This window comes from Dromiciops gliroides, chromosome 5 (genome assembly GCF_019393635.1).
Source record: "Dromiciops gliroides isolate mDroGli1 chromosome 5, mDroGli1.pri, whole genome shotgun sequence".
Classification (NCBI taxonomy): domain Eukaryota; kingdom Metazoa; phylum Chordata; class Mammalia; order Microbiotheria; family Microbiotheriidae; genus Dromiciops; species Dromiciops gliroides.
Window position 1 is genome coordinate 101,205,031 of NC_057865.1, and position 24,125 is coordinate 101,229,155.

The following is a 24,125-nucleotide window of genomic DNA, read 5'->3' on the forward strand; positions in this document are numbered from 1 at the left end:
TGTGTGTGCACGCACGCGCACACACACACACGCACACACACACACACACACACACACACACACACACAATCTGCTGTGTCCTGTGGGGACTAATTACTTATTTTAGATCATAAGTCATAGATCTAGGGCTGGAAGGCGCCTCAGAGGCCACTTAATCAAACCCCTCATTTTATACCTGAGGAAATTGAGACCCAGGAATATTAAAGAAATGAATAAAGTCAAACCATTAATAACCATCAGAGGTGGTATTTGAACCCAGGTCTTCTGATTTTAGAGTCGGTGCCATCTTCACTTTTCTTTCTTTTGATATCTGCCTCTTGGGTCCGATTCACAAGCTATCTTCTCCTCTAAGTTGCCCAGATATCTAGAACTCTTCTGGAGGTAGCCCAACCAAGAACAGTAGGCTTTTCTGATCTCGGGGCCTGTCATCCTATTCTTCCCTCTTCCCAACTCCTATCACCACCCCACATAGGTAGTAACAGACACGGTATTTGAAAACAGAACCTCTGACTCAAAAATCCTATTCCATTTCAGGTAGTACCATGCTGTATCTTTGTTAATGATGTCACCAAACTGAGACTTTGCTTTTTTCCCTATATCAGGTAAAAGAGGCATGGAGACGAATCTTTCAAATGACTTTGAGTGTCTGGTAAAAGGGTTAAATGCCTGGGAGCTCCCAAGTGACCTCATCCCTTCTGAACTCCTGCTTATCAGTGAAACTTCCTTCCCAGTGCTGGTGAATAAAAATGACCAGGTCCTCATTGCTGCTTCCCACTATGGTCAGGGTCGCATAGTGGTCCTATCACATGAAGGCTACCTTCAAGATGCCAAAATGGCTCCCTTTCTCCGAAATGCTGTGGAATGGCTTGGTCAATGTGAAAAGTGTACTGTTGGTGTACACAAATCTGTAGAAGGCCTAGCTAGTATCCTCTGTGACACTGGCATTGAAGCACAGAGTGTCGATCACTTTCAGGACTCTCTGAAGGTTTTCTGCATTGATGCCTTTGACAACACCTATGCTAAACAGCTGGTTCAATTTCTGAAGAATGGTGGGGGATTGCTCATTGGAGGCCAACCTTGGCAATGGGCAAAGAAAAATGATCACAAGGTTCTAACCAACTTCCCTGGGAACCATGTAACTAGTGTGGCAGGAATATACTTCACTGAAACCCAAGCAGACACCAGTTCTCTTAAATTCTCTGAGAAGATACCTGAAATGTCACCTGCAGTCAAGTAAGTATAACAACCCCCCCCCCAATAGATGACTCTGCACCAGGTGTCAGTCAAGTTATGCCCCTGTCCCCACCATCAAGCTTCTAGTCTTAGAGAAGAAAGATGATGATAGGCATGAAACCAGTTTGAATCAACTACATATCTAGGAAACTGGCATAGAGGAGTAGAAAGCAAAGAATTTGTTGCCAAATGAACAAGTTGGCTGAGTTCATACAGAAAGGATATCAGAAGAAATTAGTGTTAACTTTAATTTAGAGAACAGGAGAGTGAAGATGTCAGATAAGATAAGCAAAAACTCAGATAAAGGCTGGATGTTGGAGATTGGTTATTTTATCTGTAAAGTCCAGTTGTGTTGGTAAGGTGTGTATAGTCAAAGGAAAGTAACTGGGGGGCAATTTAAAGGACATTGCCATAAATTTATATTTAATATTAAGAAGGGTAATTGTTCAGAGTATTAATAACTTTGCCTGCATTGAACATAAAGTAGAATAACTGGTGGTAAAGAAGTGCTTTAAGATTCATAATGTACTTTATATACATTTTCTCAATTCAGGTAGAAGCCACAGCCCATTTTAGAGATGAGGGACTAAGACTCATAAAGGTTAAACAAACTATGTTATCACTCAATAATTAAGAACAAGAATCATGATTCAAACCCAGGACTTCCTGACTCTAAGTCCAGGAAGGAAGAAAGGAAATATTTACTAAGGGACTACTACTGTGCCAGGCATTGTATTAAGCACCTACAAATATTACCTCATTTGATCCTCACAACAATCTTAAGATGTAGCCAGTTAATAAGTCAGTAACTCAATAAGCTACTATGGTACAAGGTACTGTGTTAAGCCCTGGGCATACAAAGAAAGATCAAAGACAGACCCTGCTCTCAAGGAGCTTATAATCAAATGGGGGAGACAAAATGAAAACAACTGTGTATAAACAAACTATATACAAGATAAAGTGGAAATAATAAAAAGAGGGGAGGCACTAGAATTAAGAGGGATTAAGAATGGCTTCTTGTAGAAGGAAGAATGTTGGTTGGGACTTGAAGGAAGCCAGGAGTTTGTTGGACATAAGTAGGGAGAGCATTCCCTGAATGGGTTACAGCCAGTGAAAATGCCAGGAGTTGAAAGATTGGGTGTTTTGTTTAGGCATAGCAAGGAATTCAGTGTCACTGGATTGTGGAACAAAAGAAGGGGAGTAAAATGTAAGGGGATTGAAAATGTGTGAAGTGTGTGTGTATGGAAACTGTTTATAAAAGACTTTATATGACAACTGTAATGATTGGAATGACGCCACCTAATGGAGACTTACTATAGGAAAGCTCCACCATGAGGAGAATGCCTCAGAGGGCAAGGCCATGAGGCTTTTCCTTGGTGTCAGGAAGTAACATTTGCGCATAGGTACTGTCCACCAAGGCTACCAGCCAATCAATTTGAGGAGCCTCCCATTTTCTGGGAGGAGACAGGAACGAGGAAGGAGGGCCTGCGCAGAGAGGTCTGTCTCTTTTTGGGTTCCTGACTTTATGGTGGTGGTGGTGGAGGCAGAGGACTTCACAGGAAAATTGAGGAAAGATAGGATTGCCATGTTGTTGGAATTCTGTTCTCAATCTTTCTCTTTCTATCTTTCAATAAACCCTTAAAAACCTAAACTCATTTTATCTGTGATTTTAGTCAGTTTTCCCCAAAACTGGGGGAACAGATTAGAACCCACATTTAGATCTTAAATTACATAAAACGAAAGATTTTATATTTGATCCTGAAGGAAACAATTTGATCCTAGAGTTTACTGAGTATGTGGACAACATGATTAGATCTGAATTTTAGGAAGATCCCTTTGACAGCTGAGTGGAGGATGGACTGAAGTGGACTAACTTCTAGTAGGGAAAACAAGCAACAGGCTATTGCAATAGGTCAAGCGTGAAGGTCCAGGCCTACAACAAGGTGATGTCAAAGGACAAAAGAGGGTATAGGTGAGAGATTTTAAGAAGATAAAACCAAGAGGCATTGGTAATAGATTGGATATGTGGGTGGGCTAGAAAGAATGAGATGTCAAGGATGATACCTAGGTTGGAAGCCTTAGTAACTGGGAGTATGGTGGTATCATTTATGGTAATAGAAAAGGTTTGGTGGAGGGCAGTTGGGGGAAAAGGAAGTGGGGAAGAAAAGGGAATAAAAATGTCAGAATTATATGAACTATATATTCAGCATGATATTAACTGGTTTAAAAATATTTGATCCTCACAACTATGCAAAGTAAGGTGCTATTATGATTCAGATTTTACAGTTGAAGAAGCAGAAGTTCCAGGGTCACACAGCCAATGAGTGTTTGAAGCCAGAACTGAACTCAGTTTTTCCTTGACTCCAGATCCAGTGCTCCACTGTATCACCAGCTACCTCTGAGTGGTCATGCTTAATTTAATTTGTCTATAAAACATCTCATTTAGGATGTCCATTAGGTAGCTGGAAACCCAAGACCAGAGGGCAGAAAAGAGGTATTTATTGTTCAGTCATTTCAATCATGTCTGACTCTTCACTACCTTATTTGGAGTTTTCTTGGTAAAGATACTATAGTAGTTTGCCATTTTCTTCTCCAGCTCATTTTACAAATGTCGAACTGAGATAGGGTTAAGTGACTTGTCCAGGGTCACACAACTAGTAAGTGTTTGAGGCTGGATTTCAACTCAGGAAAATGAGTCTTCATGATTCCAAGCTTGGTGCTCTATCCACTATGACATGGAGCTTCCTTACTGGAGAATTTAGGCCTAGATAAATAGATCTGAGACTCATTAGATAGAAATGATCATTGAATCCATGGAAGCTAAGGAGATCACCAAGTGAGGGAGAAAAGAGGAGGACCCAGGACAGAGACCCATGGGAAATCTATGGTTAATGGCCATAACCTCGAGAAGCTGCCCTCAGAGAGGTAGGAGGAGAATTTAAAGAGAAGAGGGTCATGAAAGCCTAGGAAGAAGAGGGTATCAAGGAGAAGAGGGTGGTAGACAGTATTAAAGGCTACAAGGAGGTAAGTGTAATTATAACTCCCATTTTACAGTTGAGGAAACTGAGGTAGTTAGAGATCAATTGACTTGCCAGTGTCACAGAGCTAATCAGTTTCTTGAGTTCAAATTTTAATTGTAGTCTTCTTGCCTCCAAGCCTAGTATTCCAGCTATTGTACCACTTAGATGCCTCTAGCTGTCCACTAAACTGTCTACTACATTACTGTTTCTCACTTTTTTTGAACAGAGCTAATCTAGGGCAGCTAGGTGGTGCAGCGGATAAAGCACTGGCCCTGAATTCAGGAGGACCTGAGTTCAAATCCGGCCTCAGAGACCTGACACTTGCTAGCTGTGTGACTCTGGGCAAGTCACTTAACCCTCACTGCCCTACAAAAACAAAACAAAACAAAATGAAGAGTTAATTTGTTGGTAATGAGACAGTGCTTAATAGATACTAAGTCAATTATTTCCCCTTCTGAATAACCATGGAAAAGAGCTTTACAACTTCCTTGGGAAGGAGATAACTCTCTGGAACATAAAGATTCATCAAGATCTTTCAGAAAATCCTTCTGAGGAAGCAGCACAATATGATGAAAAGTCATGAGATTTGAAGGCAGAGAACCTGAGTTCATGACCTGGCTCTGCCATTTACTAACTCTGCAACCTTGGGCAAATTACTTGGTCTGTCCAAGCTGCAATTTCCTCAAATGTAAATATTAACAGTTAGCATGTCTATAGTGCTTTCAGGTCTGCAGAACACTTTATAAATATTATCTCACTTGATCATCACAACCCTTGGCAGGGGGATGATTGTATTATTACTCCCAGTTTTATAGTTGAGGAAATGGAACCAGGCAGCAGTTAAAGTGATTGCCCAGGGTCACAGAGCTAAGTGTCTGAGTTCATTTTTGAACTCAGGTGCTTCCTAGCTCCTGGTGAAAAGATCTATTTGCCATCCAGGTAAGCTTCTTTAATCCCTTCACGGGATTGTTATGAAGAAAACACTTGATTGATAAAGTCTTAAATTGTTTGTTTGTTTTTTGGGGGGGTGGATTTGTTGTTGTTTTGGCAGCAGGGTTCATTCACTTGCCCAGGGTCACATAGCTAGTAAGTGTCAAATGTCTGAGGCTGGATTTGTACTCAGGAACTCCTAAATCCAGGGTCAGTGCTTTATCCCCTGCACCACCTAGCTGCCTCCGAAGTCTTAAGTTGTTTTGAAAATGTGAGTTCTTAATATGAATTAATATTTTAAATATGGACAAGAAAATGTATCTCAGAGAAAGGCACAGAAAATTATCCTTACTACTATAGAGAATCAAGAAGAGTAATCATTGAGATTAATACAGCAATTAACAAAGTAGTAAAAATTCTCAGCATCTGAAAGTGAAGTGTTTTGTACAAGGAACAGCATTAGATTGTGGAGGAAAAAAAAAGATGTAAGAAGATTCACTATTTGTGTAGTCAAGTCACTTTATTCCCTGAAACTGTTTTCTCATCTATAAAATGGGGCTGATAATGTGTGTATGACTCCTGGCTATAAGAAGCTAATGAGATAATGTCCTTGGATGTTCTCCTTTACTGTGAGACACTCAATCAACATTTTATGGTTATTGGCAGCTAAATGTTGTAGTGGTTAGAGCACTCTTCCTGAAATCAGGAAAACATGAGTTTGAATTCATCCTCAGACACTTCCATGGGCAAGTGACTTGACCTTTGTCTATCTCAGTTTTCTTATTTGTAAAATAAGGATAATAATAGCAACTATCTTTTAGGGTTGTTATGGAGATAAAATGATATAATAGTTGAAAAGTGTTTTGCCAACCTTAAAGTGCTGTACAAATGCTGGCTATTATTATTACCCTCTGAAATATCTAACACTGTAATTATACATGACATCTTTTCTCTTTCTTCCTCAAAATCTAGGCAGATGCAATATCACTTATAATTTCAATTTATATTCTTTTTTACAAATAAATTTTGGTTGATTATTTTTGTTTTTGCATCACCTACATTTCCCATTATATCTCTCCCTTTACCTTTCCTAGAGATTTATCCCTTATGATAAAAAATAAAAAGTATGGCAGAAAGTTCTTCAAAATAAATCAGCTTATCGACAGTACAGAATTCTATGCAGTGTTCCTTAACCATAGTCCCATACTCTGTAAGAAATCACGGAGAAGCATCTTTAAATATGACTTTTTGGGTCTAAACTTGTTCATTATAACTTCATAGCATTCAACTTCATTTGTTTTGTGGTTGCTGTTCTTTCCATATACACTGTTATATATAGTATATATAACATGTATATAGTACTACTCTTGGTTCTCCTTACTTCACTTTGCATCAGTTCATAGAAGTCTTTGCTTCCCTGTATTTATCTTTTTTTTTTTTTTTGGTGGGGCAATGGGGGTTAAGTGACTTGCCCAAGGTCACACAGCTAGTAGGTGTCAAGTGTCCGAGGCCAGATTTGAACTCAGGTACTCCTGAATCCAGGGCCGGTGCTTTATCCACTGTGCCATCTAGCTGCCCCCTCCCTGTATTTATCTTGTTCATCATTTCTTCCGGTGTAGCAATATTCCATTACATTCATGTACCATAATTTGTATAGCCATTGCCTTTTTGATGGACATCAGCTCTTTCTAGGTCTTTACTCTAAAGCAGCTATATTTTGGTCTCTATAGGACACTTTATTTTTATCATTAGCTTTCTTGTGGATTTATGCCTAGTGATATAATTTCCAAGTCAAAGAGTATGGACATTTTGACCACTTTATTTGCACAATTACAAATTGTTTTAAACCCCAGTCAACAGAAAGTAGATGATTCTTACCAGATGGATATTTTAAGTAGGTTTACATTGTCAAAGCTGGTTGTCAAGAAGCAGACTCCAGAACACTTTGTCTATAATACCCAAGGTCAGTTTAATAGGGTCCCTAGTTGTCTTGTTCCAAATCAAAATATATTAAGCAACCTCAAAAATGATCAAATGCTATCATCTGGGTTCTCATCTGATTTGAGGAAAATATTTCAATGATATAAGGATTATTTGCTAAACAGACTGAAAAATAGAATAAGATAAAAAGTTATCTAAAGAACAAGAAGCTAGCAATGCAATTAACACCTGGGCTTGATCACTCTCTATTACTAATTTTTAAACAGGTGCCTAATGCCACTTGATGACATAAGAAGGTTTATAATTCTTAACATGACAATGTTGCAATAATTTGTTTATTATAATTTATATCCATGAATAATGTGCACTTTTCTCAATTTGGTGAACCTGTCAGTGTAGAAACTTCACCCACCAGCACAGAAAACTGGTTCATAGATCTTGAATTAGTACTGGCCCGAAAAGCCATTTAGTTCAACCCTCACATTTTATAAATGAGGAAATGGAGGCCTAAGGATGCCTAATATTACATGAGTTTTAAACATCAGAGAAAATATTTGAACCTATGTCCCTTGACACTAAGGCCTTTCTACCCTGCCATATTCTAGGAGTTAGTTGCCTGAGGAGCATTAAGGTTAAATGACTTGCTCAGGATTACTTGGCCAATAAACAGTATAGTACAATCATTGAGCCCACATTCTAAGCCCTTCTTTCTTGACATGATATAAAGTCTTAATGCCATAAATCAAGAATACATGGCCATCTTCCAGCTAAAAAAAAAAAGGCAAGCAGGGTAGTAGTACTTTAGTGGCAGAACCCAATAGGGAATCCCTGAGAAATCAGTCCCTGGGCATACATGGAAGTGGGGCAGGGAGAAATTGGAATTGAATTTGGTGGGACTAATTCTATGTAGAAACTAAGTTAAATTGTGAACCCAGTCTCCCTATTTTCCTTAAAGACTGAGTGCTAGAGGGAAGATTATGATCCTGAGGTATAGGGGGAAATGTTTATATGATTTTTCTTGCTATACCTTTTTTTATTTTTAGTGAGGCAATTGGGGTAAAGTGACTTGCCCAGGGTCACACAGCTAGTAAGTGTTAAGTGTCTGAGGCCAGATTTGAACTCAGGTACTCCTGACTCCAGGGCCGGTGCTTTATCCACTGCGCCACCTAGCCGCCCCCTTGCTATACCTTTGAATTCAATATTCTTCTGGAAAAGTTAATACGTGTGTTAAGTGGTTAAATGAAATCATGGTGATTGGACCCCTGAGATTGAGAGAACAAAATTAGTTGGGGCTCTGGCCAATGACAGAGAAAAGAGACTCTTCACAAAAGCTTCACAAAGTATAGAACCCTGGAGGGAGTGTGCAAACATAATGGACCTGGCCCTCAAGGAATAAAGCCAAAACAATCCATGTTATAGTTTGGTGTGGTGGCTAAAATGCCAACCTCTGGTTGGGTTTTCAGATGGATTATAGTTAATATTGAGGGTTAACAGAGAAGCAGTAGAATATGAGTCAGTGAATGTGAGAGTGTCTGAGTGTGGACCCTCAGAGCTAATTCTGCGTTTAGAATGAGAAAAAGAGTCCTGTGTTGTGGATATATGAGACAAAGTACTAGGTTGCTGCATAAAGTCAAATGTGCTTTCTCTTCCTGTATAGTTTGGCATGAGAGGTTGTACAGTTGTAATTCCTAGTGTTCCTCTCCTAGGCAATGATATCAACATCTTGGGAGGGTTCTGAGGTAATCCTCAAAGATATATTACCTGGATGGCATAGTTCTGAACCCCTCCTCTTTGCATGGAAAAGAGTGCTGAGAAGGAGGGGAAAAGTTAGTGTTTGGATTTCATTATAACTATGGCAACCATTCTCTCCCCAGCAGAATCTATTTTTCTAACAGAGTACAGCTAAGCAAAACAAACCACTTTGTCATGATGTGGTATATTTAACCTATCCATTCCTTTCAGAATTAAAGGCACTGAGGCACACAATTCCCTCTGTAGAATCTTTAGGCTTCCTTCAGCTATTAAAGAGGTTCCACTTATATAGAGGAGGTAATACTCTCCCGGGACCTGTTCAATTCCAAATGTTAGTACCACATTTTAGGAAGGATGTGGACAAGCAAGGAGAGTAACCAGTATGGTAAAAGTTTTCCCTTTCATGCTATATGAGGGTCAGTTGAAGGAACTGCGAAGTTTCACATGGAGAAGAGATTTATAGAGGATGTAATAGCTGTCTTCAAGTCTTTGAACTTGTCCTATTTGTCCTTAGAGGGTAGAATTAAGAGCAACGGATGGTTAGTGAAGTTACCTCCAGCTCTGAAATTCAGCTATGCTATGATTTTCAGTATAAAAAACCAGGAATCCACTTTGACCTGGGTCAGAAAAGGCAAAGAACATTAACTCAAGTGTCTCTTTATTACAAGTCTCTGCAAATAGGATGTGTTAATTTACTATTGTAAGGGCCTAAAATTCTAGCTAGTCTGTCTAAAATATCTAATGAGTGGTCACCAATAAATTATAACTTTAGCAAGAGTTTAGACTTTTAAGCATTTATTAAGGAGAATAAGAATTTGGGGAAGAGAAAGAGAAAGGCCTAGATTCATCTATCTATTAAAGGAAGAGCACATTTCTAGCTCCACTCTCCACCAGAGTCCTGAGGAAAGAAAAAGCGAGAGAGGCAGCCTTGCCCCTCTTCCTCCCACAAGCAAACGTCACTTCCTGACGCCAAAGAAAAGCTGCATGGCCTTGCCCTCAGAGGCCTTCTCCTCATGGTGGAGCTTTCCTAGAGTAAGTCTCCAGAAGGTGGCGTCATTCCAATTGTTACACTATTTAACCTGAAGTATTTTACCCCCGTGTCTACTTCCTTTTCCATCTATCCCTTCATCACTGAAAGGAAATAAATCTTTTCTAGGTTTGGAGAGGATATCTCCGAAGACCAGCGTCAGCTCCTAGATGGAATCATAGTGATGGAGATCAAAGACTGTGGGGTTCCCTCTAACCTGTTGGTACATGGGCCTCTGGCTTTCCCTCTTGCACTTAATGACCACCTTTCCTGCACTGTGGCAGGAGCCCGCTATGGTCAAGGTCGAGTGATAGTTCTTTCCCATGAGGGCTTGCTCTTCTCTCCTAAATTTCACCAGTTTCTGATCAATGCTATTCGCTGGCTGAAAGGAGACCAGAGAGGCAAAATTGGAGTGACCTCAGAATGCGAAAGGTTATTCCACCGGCTCACTCGTGATGGCATGAATTGTAGTTTAGAAAACCACCTGACTACTGACCTGAGTGTCTACTGCTGCACTATCTATAATGACAGTCAGGCAAAGCAAAGGTTGGAGTTTGTGGCAGAAGGCGGGGGGTTACTGATTGGAGGCCAGTCATGGTCATGGTTCTACAACAATCCAAACAAGTGTGTTTTGACAGACTTTGCTAGCAACCACCTCCTCAATTCCTTTGGCATATCCATGCTTGGTGAGCATCTAAGGAATGGCACCTATTATCCCACTGGGCTAAGGAGTTATCACTTCCGCTTGGCTATGGTCCAGTTCTTGGAGATGGTGAAAAATAAGACTGGAAAGTTACCATGGAAATGGCAAGAGAAGCTCATCAAGGACTATTCAGCCTTCCTGTTGCTCTCGACAGGAAAAACCCCCATCTATGACTCTATACACCAAATATTAAAGAAGGTGATAAAAACAACTCAGCTCCCTGTTGTCAACAGCAAAAACCCTTTGTTCAAAGACTCCAGTGACAGGATTCTGCTCCATGTGGCCTCTGAACTGGCCTGTGTCAAGCCAGATTTTGCTTCAGAAATCTACAGATTAGGGTACCGAAGTTCCATCCCTTGTTTATGTGCACCAGCATCCTCTATGAACATGGAAATGGATCTCAGCAGTCAAAGTAAGAATGTATCATTAATAGAAATCTAGGGGAGAGATACTTGGTGGGGGGGGGTAAGAAAAGGAGAGGTCAGAGATCGGATCATGGTGGATGCTGGGGGAAATGATGGAGCTGCGTGACCCCAGAAGGATACCCTGGAGATATGTCTGCCTTAGAGATAATCTCCATTATGTTAACTCTTGGAGATCATGAAGGTTTGAATTATGCAGAGATGGTGGAGAGAATACAGGGGGGTATGGAATATTTGAGATTTGGAGAAAGAATGAAATGATGATTTGGGGACTTTTAGAGGAAAGTGAGAAGTCTGGTTGAGAAGGGAAAATCAAAGAGTCTCACCTGTCCTCCTGATTTTTAGGTGGCAATATTTGGAAAAGTACTGGTCTTTACCTGCATCCAGGCTGTACTCTGAATATAACAATACCACATTCTGCTTGTTCCTCTAATGTGAAGGTAACTTCCCCAAACTCTCTGTTCATATTTGGCTTATTGCTTACATACTCCTGTATAGCTATAGCTTGCCCATTCTCGTTCACCCCATGATTGCAGATACAATAAACATTTAGCCTACATTTTAAATGACCCACTGACTTCCCAACCAAAACCTCCTCCATGGGGGTCATTTCCTACCACAACTGCTTCTCTCTTGTCTGGACAGGCTTGGCTTTTTTCTTTGCTTTTTTGAGCACCTCCAATTTAGATTCACAGGAGACTCATTCTTCAAAGATATACACCATCATAAAAAAAAACCCACTGGAGTTTGGTAACAAAAAGGAGCTTGGGATCACTGGACATACTATACAGCTTTTTTTTTTTTAAATAAAAGTTTTGAATTCCAAATTTTATCCCTCCTTCCCAACCTCCCCATTCCCCTCCCTGAGGCAACAAGCAAGCAGATATAGGCTATCCATGTGCAATTATGTAAAACATTACCATATTAGTGATATTGTATAAGAAAACATGAATAAAAGAAAAAATGAAAGAAAGTGAAAAATAGCATGCTTCAGTCTGTATTCAATCAATATCAGTTCTTTCTCTGGAGGTAGATAGTATGATTCATCATTAGTCCTTTGTGATTGTCTTGGATCATTGCATTGCTGAGAATAGTTAAGTAATTCACAGTTCTTCATCAAACAATATTGCTATCACTGTGTACAATGCTCTCCTGGTTCTGCTTGGTTCAATCCATAAAAGTATTTCCAAGCCTTTCTGAAATCATCCTGCTTGACATTTCTTAATGTACTATGACCATCATATACCACAGCTTTTTAAGCCATTTCCCAATTGATAGTCATTCCTTTGATTTCCAATTCTTAGCCACCACAAAAAAAGCTCTGCTATAAATATTTTTGTACAAATAGGTCTTTTTCTCTTTTTGGGGATGTCTTTGGTATATAAACCTAGCAGTGGTATTGCTGGATCAAAGTGTATGCACAGTGTATGCCTTTTGAGAATAGTTCCAAATTGCTCTCCAGAATGGTTGGATGCATTCATGACTCCACCAACGGTGAATTAGCATCCCAGTTTTCCCATATCCTCTCCAATATCCAATATTTTCCTTTTTTGTTATATTTGCCACTCTGATAGGTTTGAGGTAATACCTAAGAGTTGTTTCAATTTGCCTTTCTCTGATAAATAGTGATCTAGAGAATTTTTTCATACAACCATGGATAGCTTTGATTTCTTTGTCTGAAAAAATGCCTGTTCATATCCTTTGATCACTTATCCATTGGGAAATGACTTGTACTTTTATAAATTTGACTTGGTTCTCTATATAATTGAGAAATGCAGCCTTTATCAGAGATACTTGTTGCAAAAATTCTTTTCCAGTTTTCTGCTTCCCTTATAATCTTGGTTATATTAGTTTTGTTTTGCAAAAACTTTTTAATTTTATATAATCGAATTATCTATTTTACATTTTTGTAATGTTCTCTATACTTCTTTGGTTCTAAATGATTGCTTTGTCCATAAATTTGATAAACTTTGGTATCACCCTACATGTGTAAATCATGTACCCATTTTGACCTTATTTTAGTATATGGTGTGAGATGTAGGTCTATACCTAGTTTCTACCATACTGTTTTTCACTTTTCCCAGCAGTTTTTGTCAAATAATGAGTTTTTGCTCCAAAAGTTTGGATCTTTGGGTTTATCATATACTAGATTGCTACAATCATTTACTATAGTGTAATTTCTACCTATTCTATTCCACTGATCCACCTCTCTATTTCTTAGCCAGTATTAGATTGTTTTGAGAATTACCACTTTTTAGTACAGTTTGAGATATAGTATTGCTAGGCTACCTTCTTTCACATTTTTTTCATTAATTTCTGTTATATTCTTGAACTTTTGTTTTTCTAGATGAATGTTGTTATTATTTTTTCTAGATATATAAAATATTTTTTGATAGTTTGATTGGTATTTCACTAAAAAAATTAAATTAGGGAGGAATTTCATTTTTATTGTATTTTCTTTGCCTACCCATGAACAATTAATATTTTTCCAATTGTTTAGGTCTGACTTAATTTGTGTGAAAACTGTTTTATATTTCTGGCCAGATAGTTCCTGGGTTTGTCTTGGAAGGTAGACTCCCAAGTATTTTATTTTGTCTATGATTATTTTAAAAATAATCTCTCCTATCTGTTGTTGCTGGACTTTTTTGGTAGTATATAGAAATGATTATGATTTATTTGGGTTTATTTTGTATTCTGCAACTTTGCTGAAGTTCTAAATAATTTTGAGTAGATTTTTAGTTGATTCTCTAGGATTTTCTAAGTATAACATCATATCTGCAAAGAGTGATAGGTTTCCTCATTACCTATTCTAGTTCCTTTAATTTCTTTTTCTTCTTTTATTGCTATAGCTAATATTTCTAGTACAATATTAAACAATAGAGGTGGTAATGGGCATCCTTCCTTCACCCCTAATTGCATTGGGAAGGCTTCTAGTTTATGCCCATTACAGATAATGCTTGCTGATGGTTTTAAATAAATAGTACTGCTGTCTAGGGGAGGGGGAAGGGAGGGGAGGGAGGGAGGGAGAAAAATCTGAAATTGTAAAGCTTGTATAAACAAAAGTTGAGAACTATCTTTACATGTAACAGAAAAAATAAAATACCTTATATGTAAAAAAAAAATAAAATAAATAGTACTTTCCATTTTAAGGTAAGTTCCTTTTATTCCTATCCTCTCTAGTTAAAAGGAATGGGTGCTGAACTTTGCCAAAAGCTTTTCTTGCATCTATTGAAATAATCATATGATTTCTGTTGCTTTTGTTATTGATATGGTCAATTATTTTTTGTTTTTGTTTTTGTGGGGCAATTGGGGTTAAGTGACTTGCCCAGGGTCACACAGTTAATAAGTGTCAAGTGTCTGAGGTCAGATTTGAACTCAGGTACTCCTGAATCCAGGACTGGTGCTTTATCCACTGCGCCACCTCGCTGCCCCAATATGGTCAATTATGCTAATAGTTTTTCTAAGATTGAACCAGCTCTACATTCCTGGTATAAATCCCACCTGGTCATAGTGTATGATCCTTGTGATGCATTGCTGTAATCTTTTTGCTAGTATTTATTTAAAATTTTTGAAACAATATTCATTAGGGAGATTGGTCTATAATTTTCTTTCTCTGTTGTGATTCTTCTTGGTTTGAGTATATCATAAAATGAATTTGGTAGGACTCATTTTTCACTTATTTTTTTCAAGGAATTTATATAGTATTGGGATTAATTGTTCTTTAAATGTTTGGCAGAATTCACTTGTGAATCCATCTGGTCCTGGGAATTTTTTTCTTAGTAAGTTCACTGATGTCTTGTTAATTTTTTCTCTAAAATGGGAGTTAAGTATTTTATTTTTCTTCTGTTAATCTAGGTAAATTATATTTTTATAAGTATTCATCCATTTCACTTAGGTTGTCAAATTCTTTGGTATATAATTGAGCAAAATACTTTCTAACAATTGTCTTTATTTCCTTTTCATTGGTGATGAGTTCAACACTTTCATTTTTGATACTAGTAATTTGGTTTTCTTGCCTTTTTTGATCAAATTAACCAGTGGTTTATCTATTTAATTTTTTTATACAACCATACTTTTAGTTATTAACTCAATGGTTTTCTTACTTTTAATTTTATGAATCTCTTCTGTGATTTTCAGGATTTATAATTGTGTGTTTCATTGGGGATTTTTAATTTCCTCATTTTCTAGGGTTTTTTTAGTTGCATATCCAATTCACTGATTTACTTTTTCTCTATTTTACTGATGTAAGCAGTTAGGAACATTAATTTTCCCCTAAGTAGTACTTTAGCTGCATCCCATAAATTTTTATATGTTGTCTCATTATTGTTGTTTTCTTTAATGAAATCATTGTTTGTTCCAAGATTTGTTCTTTGTCCTACTTGTTTCTTAGGATTAGACCATTTAATTTCTAATTGATTTTAATCTCTCAATTTTCCATTAATGAATATAATTTTTATTGTATTATGATCAGAAAAGGCTGTGTTTACCATTTCTGCTTTTCTGAATCTGGTTGTGAGGTTTTTATGCCCTAATACATGCTCAATTTTTCTGTAGGTCCCATGTACTACTGAGAGAATTGTATATTCCCTTCTATTTCCATTCAATTTTCTCCAGAGATTTATCATATCTAACTTTTCCAAAATTTTATTCACTTCCTTAACTTCTTTATTATTTATTTTTACTTGAATTTATCCATTTCTGAGAGGGAAAGGTTAATGTCCCCCACTAGTATAGTTTTATTATCTATTTCCTCCTGTAACTCATTCAACTTCTTTAAAAATTTAGATGTTATACCATTTGGTGCATATATGTTAAGCATTGATATAACTTCATTGTCTATAGTACCTTTCAGCAATATATAGTTTCCTTCTTTATCACTATTAATTGGATGTATTTTTGCTTTTGCTTTGTCTGAAATTATGATTGCTACCCTTTCTTTGATTCAGCTGAAGCATAATTGATTCTATTGCAGCCCCTCATGTTTACCCTGTGTCTATCTCTCTGCTTCAAATGTGTTTCTTGGAAACAACATATTGGAGGATTAGGGTTTTGAATCCATTCTGCTATCAATTTCCATTTAATGTCTGAGTTCATCCCATTCCCATTTGTAATTATGATAACTATTTATTTCCCTCCATGCTATTTTTGCCTGTTTATCCCCTCCACTTTTATCCCCACCCTTTACATCCTCACAAGTATTTAACTTCTGATCACTGCCTTCCCCAATATCCCCTCCCTTGTATCAGTTCCCCTCCCCCTTCTATTATCACCTTCCCTTTTTTACTTCCTTAAAGGTTAAGATAGATTTCTATATCCAACTGAATGTGTATGTTATTCCCTCTTTGAGCCACTTTTGATGAGAGTAATATTTAATCTTTTCCTACCACTCTTTCTTCCTCCTCTCCATTAAAATAGTTCTTTCATGCCTCTTTTTTTTGTGGGACAATTTACCTCCATTCAATTCTTTTCTCCTACTTCCATGAAATTTCTTTCTTACCCCTTTATTTTATTTTTGGGGTGTTGTCCTATCAATGTCACCTTATAACCACACCCTCTATCTACATATACTCCTTCTAATTACTCTTATAATATAGTTATTAAGACTCACAAATCTTGTCTTATCATATTGAAATATGAACAGTTTAACCTCATTGAATTTCTTATATTTTTCTTTTTTTGTTTCTTTTTTACCTTTTTATTTTTCCCTTGATATTTGTATTTAGAGGTCAAAATTTTTATTCAATTTTAGCCTTTTAATCAGAAATTCTTGAAAGTACTCTATTTTGATAGGCTTGTGGGAGCTAACAACCACAGCACACAAAGTTTTGCTGTCTGGTTAATTAGCAAATTAGCCTGGGGTTATCTACAGACCAGGAAACAGGCAAGATGAGTGAAGAGCCTGCCCCTCTTTAAATCATACCACATGGGACACCCTGAAGCTTGGGACAGTACAGCCTGGAAACAGTGCCCCACTTTAAGGAGCTAAAAGTCAAGTAAAAGAAAGGCAAGATAAGCAGACAGAGAAAAGTGAGGACCATAGAAAGTTTCTTTATTGACAAGGAAGACTGAGGTGCACCCTCAGAGGAAGATGTCAACATCAGGGCCCCTATATCTAAAGCTTCCAAGAAAAATATGAATTGGTCTCAGGCCATAGAGGTGCTCAAAAAGGACTTTGAAGATAAGAGGAAAAAATGGAAAGAGAAATGAGGGTGATGCAGGAAAGACTGAGAAAAAAGTCAATAGCTTGAAAAGCCAAACAGAAAAGCTCTCTGATGAAAATAATTGCCTAAGAATAAGGATTGAACAAATGGAAGCCAGTGACTTTATGAGAAACCAAGACACAATAAAGCAAATCCAAATGAATAAAAAAAAATAGAGGGCAATGTGAAATGTCTTCTGGGAAAAACTGCTGACCTGGAAAATAGGTCCAGGAGAGATAATTTGAAAATTATGGTCTACCTGAAAACCATGATCAAGGAAAAAGCTTAGACATCATCTTCCAGGAAATTGTCAAGGAAAATTGCCCTGACATGCTAGAAGCAGAAGATAAAATAGAAATTGAAAGAATCCACCTCTCACCTCCAGAAAGAGATACCAAAAGGAAAACTCCTAGGAATATTATAGCCAAATTCCAGAACTCTAAAGTCAAGGAGAAAATATTGCAAGCTGCCAAAAAGAAAGAATTCAAGTACTGTGGAGCCCCAGTCAGGATAGCACAAGATCTAGCAGCTTCTACATTAAAGGAGAAGAGGGCATGGAATATGATATTCTAGAGGGCAAAGGAATTGGGATTAAAACCAAGAATCACCTATCCAGCAAAACTCATCATAATCTTTCAGAGGAAAAAATGGGACTTTAATGAAAAAGAGGACTTTCAAGTATTCATGATGAAAAGACCTGAACTGAATGGAAAATTTGACTTTCAAATACAAGACCCTAAACAACCATAAAAAATTGGAGTTGGGGCACATACCTGGGGTTGTGCAGTGGGTGACTGTCTTGCATTTGAGGCTGTGTTTTAGCTGGGGTCTCCCTGGGTCCAGAGTGGATGCTTTGTACACTGTGTCACCTAGCTTCCCCATGATAACATGTTTAGGGTAAAATTGAGGGGTGAGAGGAGTACACTGGGGGAAGGGGAAGGGTAGAGGTAGCATGGGGTAAAATCCCACATGAAAGAAACAGGAAAGGGTTTATGAAATAGGGGAAGAGATAGGGGAGGAACAGGGCAGTAAATGAAATTTACACTCATAAGAATAGGCTCAAAGACCTTAATCACATCATAGTTTCCTCAAGGAGGTATTCACATTCACACCTAATTGGGTGGAGTAATCTATTTAATCTGGGCAGTAAATGAGTCTAACACTAATCAGAATTGGCTCAAGTAGGGAATAACATACATACTCAATTGGGTGGAGTGATCTATCTAACACTGCAGGAAAATAGGAGGGGAAGGGGATAAAGAGAGAGGGGCAAAAGAAGGAAGTGGGGGAGGGGAAAGACAGAGGCAAATCCTTTTTGAAGGGTGATAAGATGAAAGAAGATGGATAATAGAGTAAATATCATGGGGAAGGGAATAGGATGGAGGGAAACAGTTAACAGCAATCATGAAAAAGAGAAAAGGGGGAAAATTGTACAAAAAATATTTATAGCAACTCTGTGGTGGTTGAGAATTGGGAATCAAGGGAATATTCATCAATTGAGGAATGACTGAAGAAGCTGTGATGGTATATGATTGTAGTGGAATGGAATTGTGCTACAGGAAATGTCAAACAGGATGATCCCAGAAAAACCTGGAAAGACTCATATGAACTGATGCATAGTGAAGTGAAAACTGGTAAGACATTGTACATAGAGACAGCAATATTGTTTGATGAGCAATTGTGAATGACTTAACTACTCTCAGCAATACAACGATCCAAGACAATCCCAAGGGACTAATGATTAGGCATACTATCTATTCCCAAAGAAAGAACTGATATTGATTGAACACAGACTAAAAAGAAAAAAAAGAGCACTTGTGGATTGTACATAAATAACCTATATCAGATTGATTGCTGTCTTGTGGAGTGGGGAGGAAAGGGAGGGAGGGAGAAAAATTTGGAACTCTAAATCTTCTTTTTAATAGAATTTTATTTTCCAAAATATATGTAAAAACATCAATTTTTAAAAAACTTTGTGTTCCAACTTTTCTTTCCCCCTCCATTCCCACCCCCCACCTGCAAGAACTCAAGCAATTCAAAATAAGTTATACATGAGTAGTCATGGAAAAATCTTATGAAAATGACTGTTGAAAACTATCTTTACATGTAACTGGAAAAAATAAAATAAATGTTTGTTTCAAAAAAAAAAAGAAAAAGAAAGTACTCTATTTCACTAAATATCCATTTTCCCTGAAAAAAATAATATTCAATTGTGCTGGGTAGGTGATTCTTGGTTGTAAATCTAACTTTGCCTTACAGTATGTCATATTCTTAGCCCTGTGGTTCTTTGATGTGGAAGCTACCAAATCCTGTATAATTCTGACTGTAGCTCCATGATATTTAAATTGTTTCTTTTTGGCTGCTTGCAATACTTTCTTCTTGATCTGTGAACTTTGAAATTTGACTATGAAGTTCCTGGGAGTTTTCATTTTAGAATCTATTTCAGGCAGTGATCAGTGGATTCCTTTAATTTCTATTTTGCCCTCTGGTTATAATATATCAGGGCAATTTTCTTTGATAATTTCTTTTTTATGTTTAAAAATTATTTTTTTAGAATTTTATTTTCCCAAATTACATGTAAAAACAATTTTTTTTACTTCAGTTTTGCAAAACTTTGTGTTCCAAATTCTCTTTCTCCCTCCTCTCCACCCCCATCCCCTTAGGAACTGGAACTCAAGCAATTGAATATAAGTTATACATGTGTAGTCAAGCAAAATATTTCCACATTAGCCAGGGTGTGAAAAAAAAAACTGAAACAAAACTTCAGATAAAGGAATTAAGAAAAAACTGTGCTTCAATCTGTATTCAGATACTATCAGTTCTGATAATTTCCTGAAAGATATTGTCCAGGCTTTTATTTTTTTTTATCATGGCTTTCAGGTAGTCCAATAATTTTTATATTGTATCTCCTGGATCTATTTTCTAGGTCACTTGTTTTTCCAATGAAAATTTTTGCATTTTTTTTTCTGCTTTTTAGATTTTGTTTTATCATACGTTGATGTCTCGTAGAGTCATTAGTTTCCATTTGTTCAATTCTAATTTTTAAAGAATTATTTTTTTCAGTGACTTTTTGTACTTTCTTTTTCATTTGGCTAATTCTGTTTTTTCAGGAGTTATTTTCCTAAGTAAATGTACAGCTTTTCCCATGCTATTGACTTATTTTCTCATGGTTCTCTTGCATTGCTTTCATTTCGTTCCCCAATTTTTCTCCTAATTCATTCATTTGATTTTTAAAATCCTTTTTAAGCTTTTCCAGGAATTCTTTTTCAGCCTGAAACCAATTTATATTTTTATTTGAAGCTTCACCTGTAGTCATTTGGGCACTATTGTCCCCTTCTAAGTTTATGCCTTGATCTTCCCTATCATCATAGTAACTTCCTACAGTCAAGGTTTTTTTTTTTTTTGGTTGTTTTGGGCCTTTTTAGTGACTTGGTGTTTCACTGAGAGAGTTGGGCTCTATTTCTGCACTGTCCCAAGTTTTTGTGCTAAGGCTCTGGGTCTTAATGGTGTCTTTCCCTGGGCTTCAGGGCTTTGTTCCTTGCTTTCTCTGTAGGGTAACCTTCCCTTCTGTGTGGTATTGGGGGGGGGGGGTTGGTTCTCCCATTTGGCCTCCCCTGGTTGTGGGTTGGCCTTTTCCAGGGATGGTGCCCTGCTGCTGGGTTGCTATATAATAGATTCTTTCTAGTGGCTGGCCCTAGAGGAGGGATCTTGTTGCTGGTCTGCTCCAGTGGTGGTAATCTGCTGCTGGATCACTTTGTTAAGAGGTTTTCTCTTTTAAAAGGCCCTGAAGGAGTAATTTTGTTGTAAATCTGCCTAAGAGTTAGAACCCTGCTGCTTAGTTGCTACAGTAACAGAGTCACTATGCTATCAGTCACTGGAGGAGTAATGTTTTTGCAGATCTGTCCAAGAGTTAGAGCCCCCTGCTGATGGTCAGCTATGGGAAAAGAGTTTCTATCCTGGTAGGCCCCAGGGTCAGGATCTCACCATTGGTCAGCCTCTAGTCAGCAGTGGGGTCAAGGCCTCCCTGGTGGTTTGTACTGGGGGTGGGGTGACTGGTGAGGGTCCCTGCTGTACTGCCCAGACTGCCCACCTTCTTAGGGGGCTGCTGGTTTGCAGGCAGGCAGGGCTTCACTAGTGGATTGCCCTAGTCTCACAGCCTTGCTGCTAATGTTCTCAAACTTCACTTCCCTCCCACCTGGGTAAGACAGACCTTTCCTCACAGGCTTGTAGGCTGCTTCCCTGCTCCTCAAATAATTCAGAACAAGTTTTCTATTAGTTTGGAGGGGAAATTTTGGGAAAGCTTCAAAGGATTCCTTCGTTTGCCATCTTGGCACTGGAAGTTCCATACTATGTAGTTTTGCAAATGTGTTACTCTTCATTTGCCACCCATTTAGGACAGGATCTAGGTCATTATCCAAAGACAGTATCTATCCAATATATATTACTAACTTATTTCACTGAATGATTGAATGATGCATAATCAACTGCATGCCCTAATCAAGATAAGCTGCATTTTTCATCTACTTTGTTTTTCCTGTGTGGAGTCCATAGCCAAGTGTTTTTGACCATGAATTTCATTGAGGAGGTCCCATTGTGTTTTGGACTTGATTAAATAATTATAAAGTCATCCACCAATAAAAGTATTTAAAGAAAATTTAATTATCCATGAGGAATTCCCCTTCTACTTGGAATATGAGCAGAATAGACATGGTCCATGACAATGGAAAATAACTTTGGTTAACATGTCTCCCTGTTTTCATGCCTTCTTTAATACTAATGGTCCAGGGGGTGGCTAGGTGGCGCAGTGGACAAAGCAACGGCCCTGGATTTAGGAGTACCTGGGTTCAGATCCGGCCTCAGATACTTGACACTTACCAGCTGGGTGACCCTGGGCAAGTCACTTGGCCCCCATTGCCCAGCAAAAAAAAAAAGAATACTAATGGTCCAAGTACCATTTGACAATGTTATCTCTAATGTCTTCTAACAAGGAACCATTTCTGATTTTACCATATGCTTAAGACACTTCATTGAATGGGAGACTTGAAGACTGCATTTTATTTTTCTAAGTCTAATACTATATCCAAAGCCTTTGCATCTTGGTATAATCTGCCAAAGCATGTGGTCCTTCAGCATAGTTACTGAGAAAACCCGTTTTCTATATGCCACTGTGAGAGATTAAATCTAACTTTATGGAGGTTAAAATTATTTAGTCTTTTTTAAGTATATTTATTCTTTTGGTTTTGTTTTTTGTTTGTTTTTGCAGGGCAATGACAGTTAAGTGACTTGTCCAAGGTCACACAACTAGTAAGGGTCAAGTATCTGAGGTCGAATTTGAACTCAGGTCCTCCTGAATCCAGGGCTGGTGCTTTATCCACTGCACCACCTAACTGCCCCCTAGTATATTTATTCTTGAAGTGACTTGTTCCCTAGCTCTGCTACACCCTCTTAGTAAGGAGACTAGTTATGCACAACTCCTCCTCATTCACAGACATACATACATACACATATACACAAAGACATACACATATGTTAGATGTAATATGTTTCATGTTTTCCCCTTCTGGCCACCCAGGTACAGATTGGCTGCCACAGTGATAACCTGAATGGGCATGATAAGACAATCAGAGCACCTGTAGTCATTTACCAGCATTTCTTGAATAAACCAAATAACTCAATCTCTAGCCTCTGGGGTGGCCTTGTCTACATCATCGTGCCCAATGGCTGTTCCTTGGGTAATACATCTATCACCTTCACTGGAGCTGTACCTGCTCCTTACTTTGTACTTGGTAAGTAAAGGTCTCAAGGGAGACAAAAACCAGAGACAGTCAAATGGGAGTTATAAACTGGATAATAAACAAGGTGAAAGTCCCAGGTTGGTCAAGAGTAACATGGACATTTTAGAATTGAAAAGGAATGGTATATTTAAAGAAAACTTGATAGAGTGGAAAGGAGACTGCATTTGGAATAGCCTCCAGTGTGACCAGAAATAAGTTATAATCTCTCTGGACATCAGCTTTCTCATTCTAAAATCATCAAATGTTCTTGAAGGTCTCATAGTTCTTAATGCCAAGATCCCAAGACTGACAGAAAAGGATGAGGGAGCATAAGAAGCTCTTTGGCATATGTTTTATGGGGTACAAATCACAAATTTGCCCAGGAGGTGGGGCAAATGAAGCACAAGACCCATAACTTCATGATCTCTATTCCCAGGAAAGACATCTGTGGAGGAATGGAAGAATTCCATCCGCCACCATCCAGTGCCCTGGGGGGAACTGCAGGCAGATAGTGTTATCCTGACAGTGCCAGCTGAAAATCTGCAACGTCTTGAGAACCCTGAGCCATTGCTCCGCCTTTGGAATGAGATAACAGAAGCCATAGCCAGACTTGGAGGCAAAGCCAACCCCTTTCCTCGACATGAGAGAATTGTGACTGATGTGCAAATCTCACAAGGTAGGTGTTCTGGTACCTATGATAGAGAACAATCTGAGCTTGCTATGAGTGAATGAACACTATTCATTCAATGAATAGCTATTAGTCACCTTGTATATGCAAGGCATTGTCACAGGAATGTGAGGGAAGGGGACAGATGAAAGAGAGAACCATAGGACCATAGATTGAGAGTTGGAAAGCATCACTGAGGACATCTAGACCATCATCTTTTATTTTGCATATGAGGAAACAGATTCATAGAGGTTAAGTAATTTGCCTGAGGTCGCATAGGACATAACTGGGAGAATGAGAATTCAAATCTGAGTCTTCTGACTAATATAATTATCTTTCCACTGGACATCACCATCTTCCAGAGAGTGCAATGTAGTATGTAACCTCAAATTCAAATTACATGTTTCTTTTAAACTATTAGTATGAAAAGTAAACATAAAGTCAGAATAGGTTGGT

At 38.0% G+C, this 24,125-nt stretch overlaps 1 protein-coding gene across 1 annotated transcript in view; it reads left to right on the top strand.

The window, feature by feature from the left end:
- The window catches only part of LOC122728752 (TRPM8 channel-associated factor 2-like), a 47,816-nt gene that overhangs the window by 15,256 nt on the left and 8,435 nt on the right, over positions 1 to 24,125 (top strand). Inside the window, exons 2-6 of the mRNA XM_043967534.1 lie at positions 603 to 1,233; positions 10,033 to 11,018; positions 11,374 to 11,468; positions 22,801 to 23,014; positions 23,439 to 23,678. Coding sequence (XP_043823469.1) covers positions 603 to 1,233; positions 10,033 to 11,018; positions 11,374 to 11,468; positions 22,801 to 23,014; positions 23,439 to 23,678 — 2,166 coding nt within the window. The remainder of the gene's footprint in view (positions 1 to 602; positions 1,234 to 10,032; positions 11,019 to 11,373; positions 11,469 to 22,800; positions 23,015 to 23,438; positions 23,679 to 24,125) is intronic.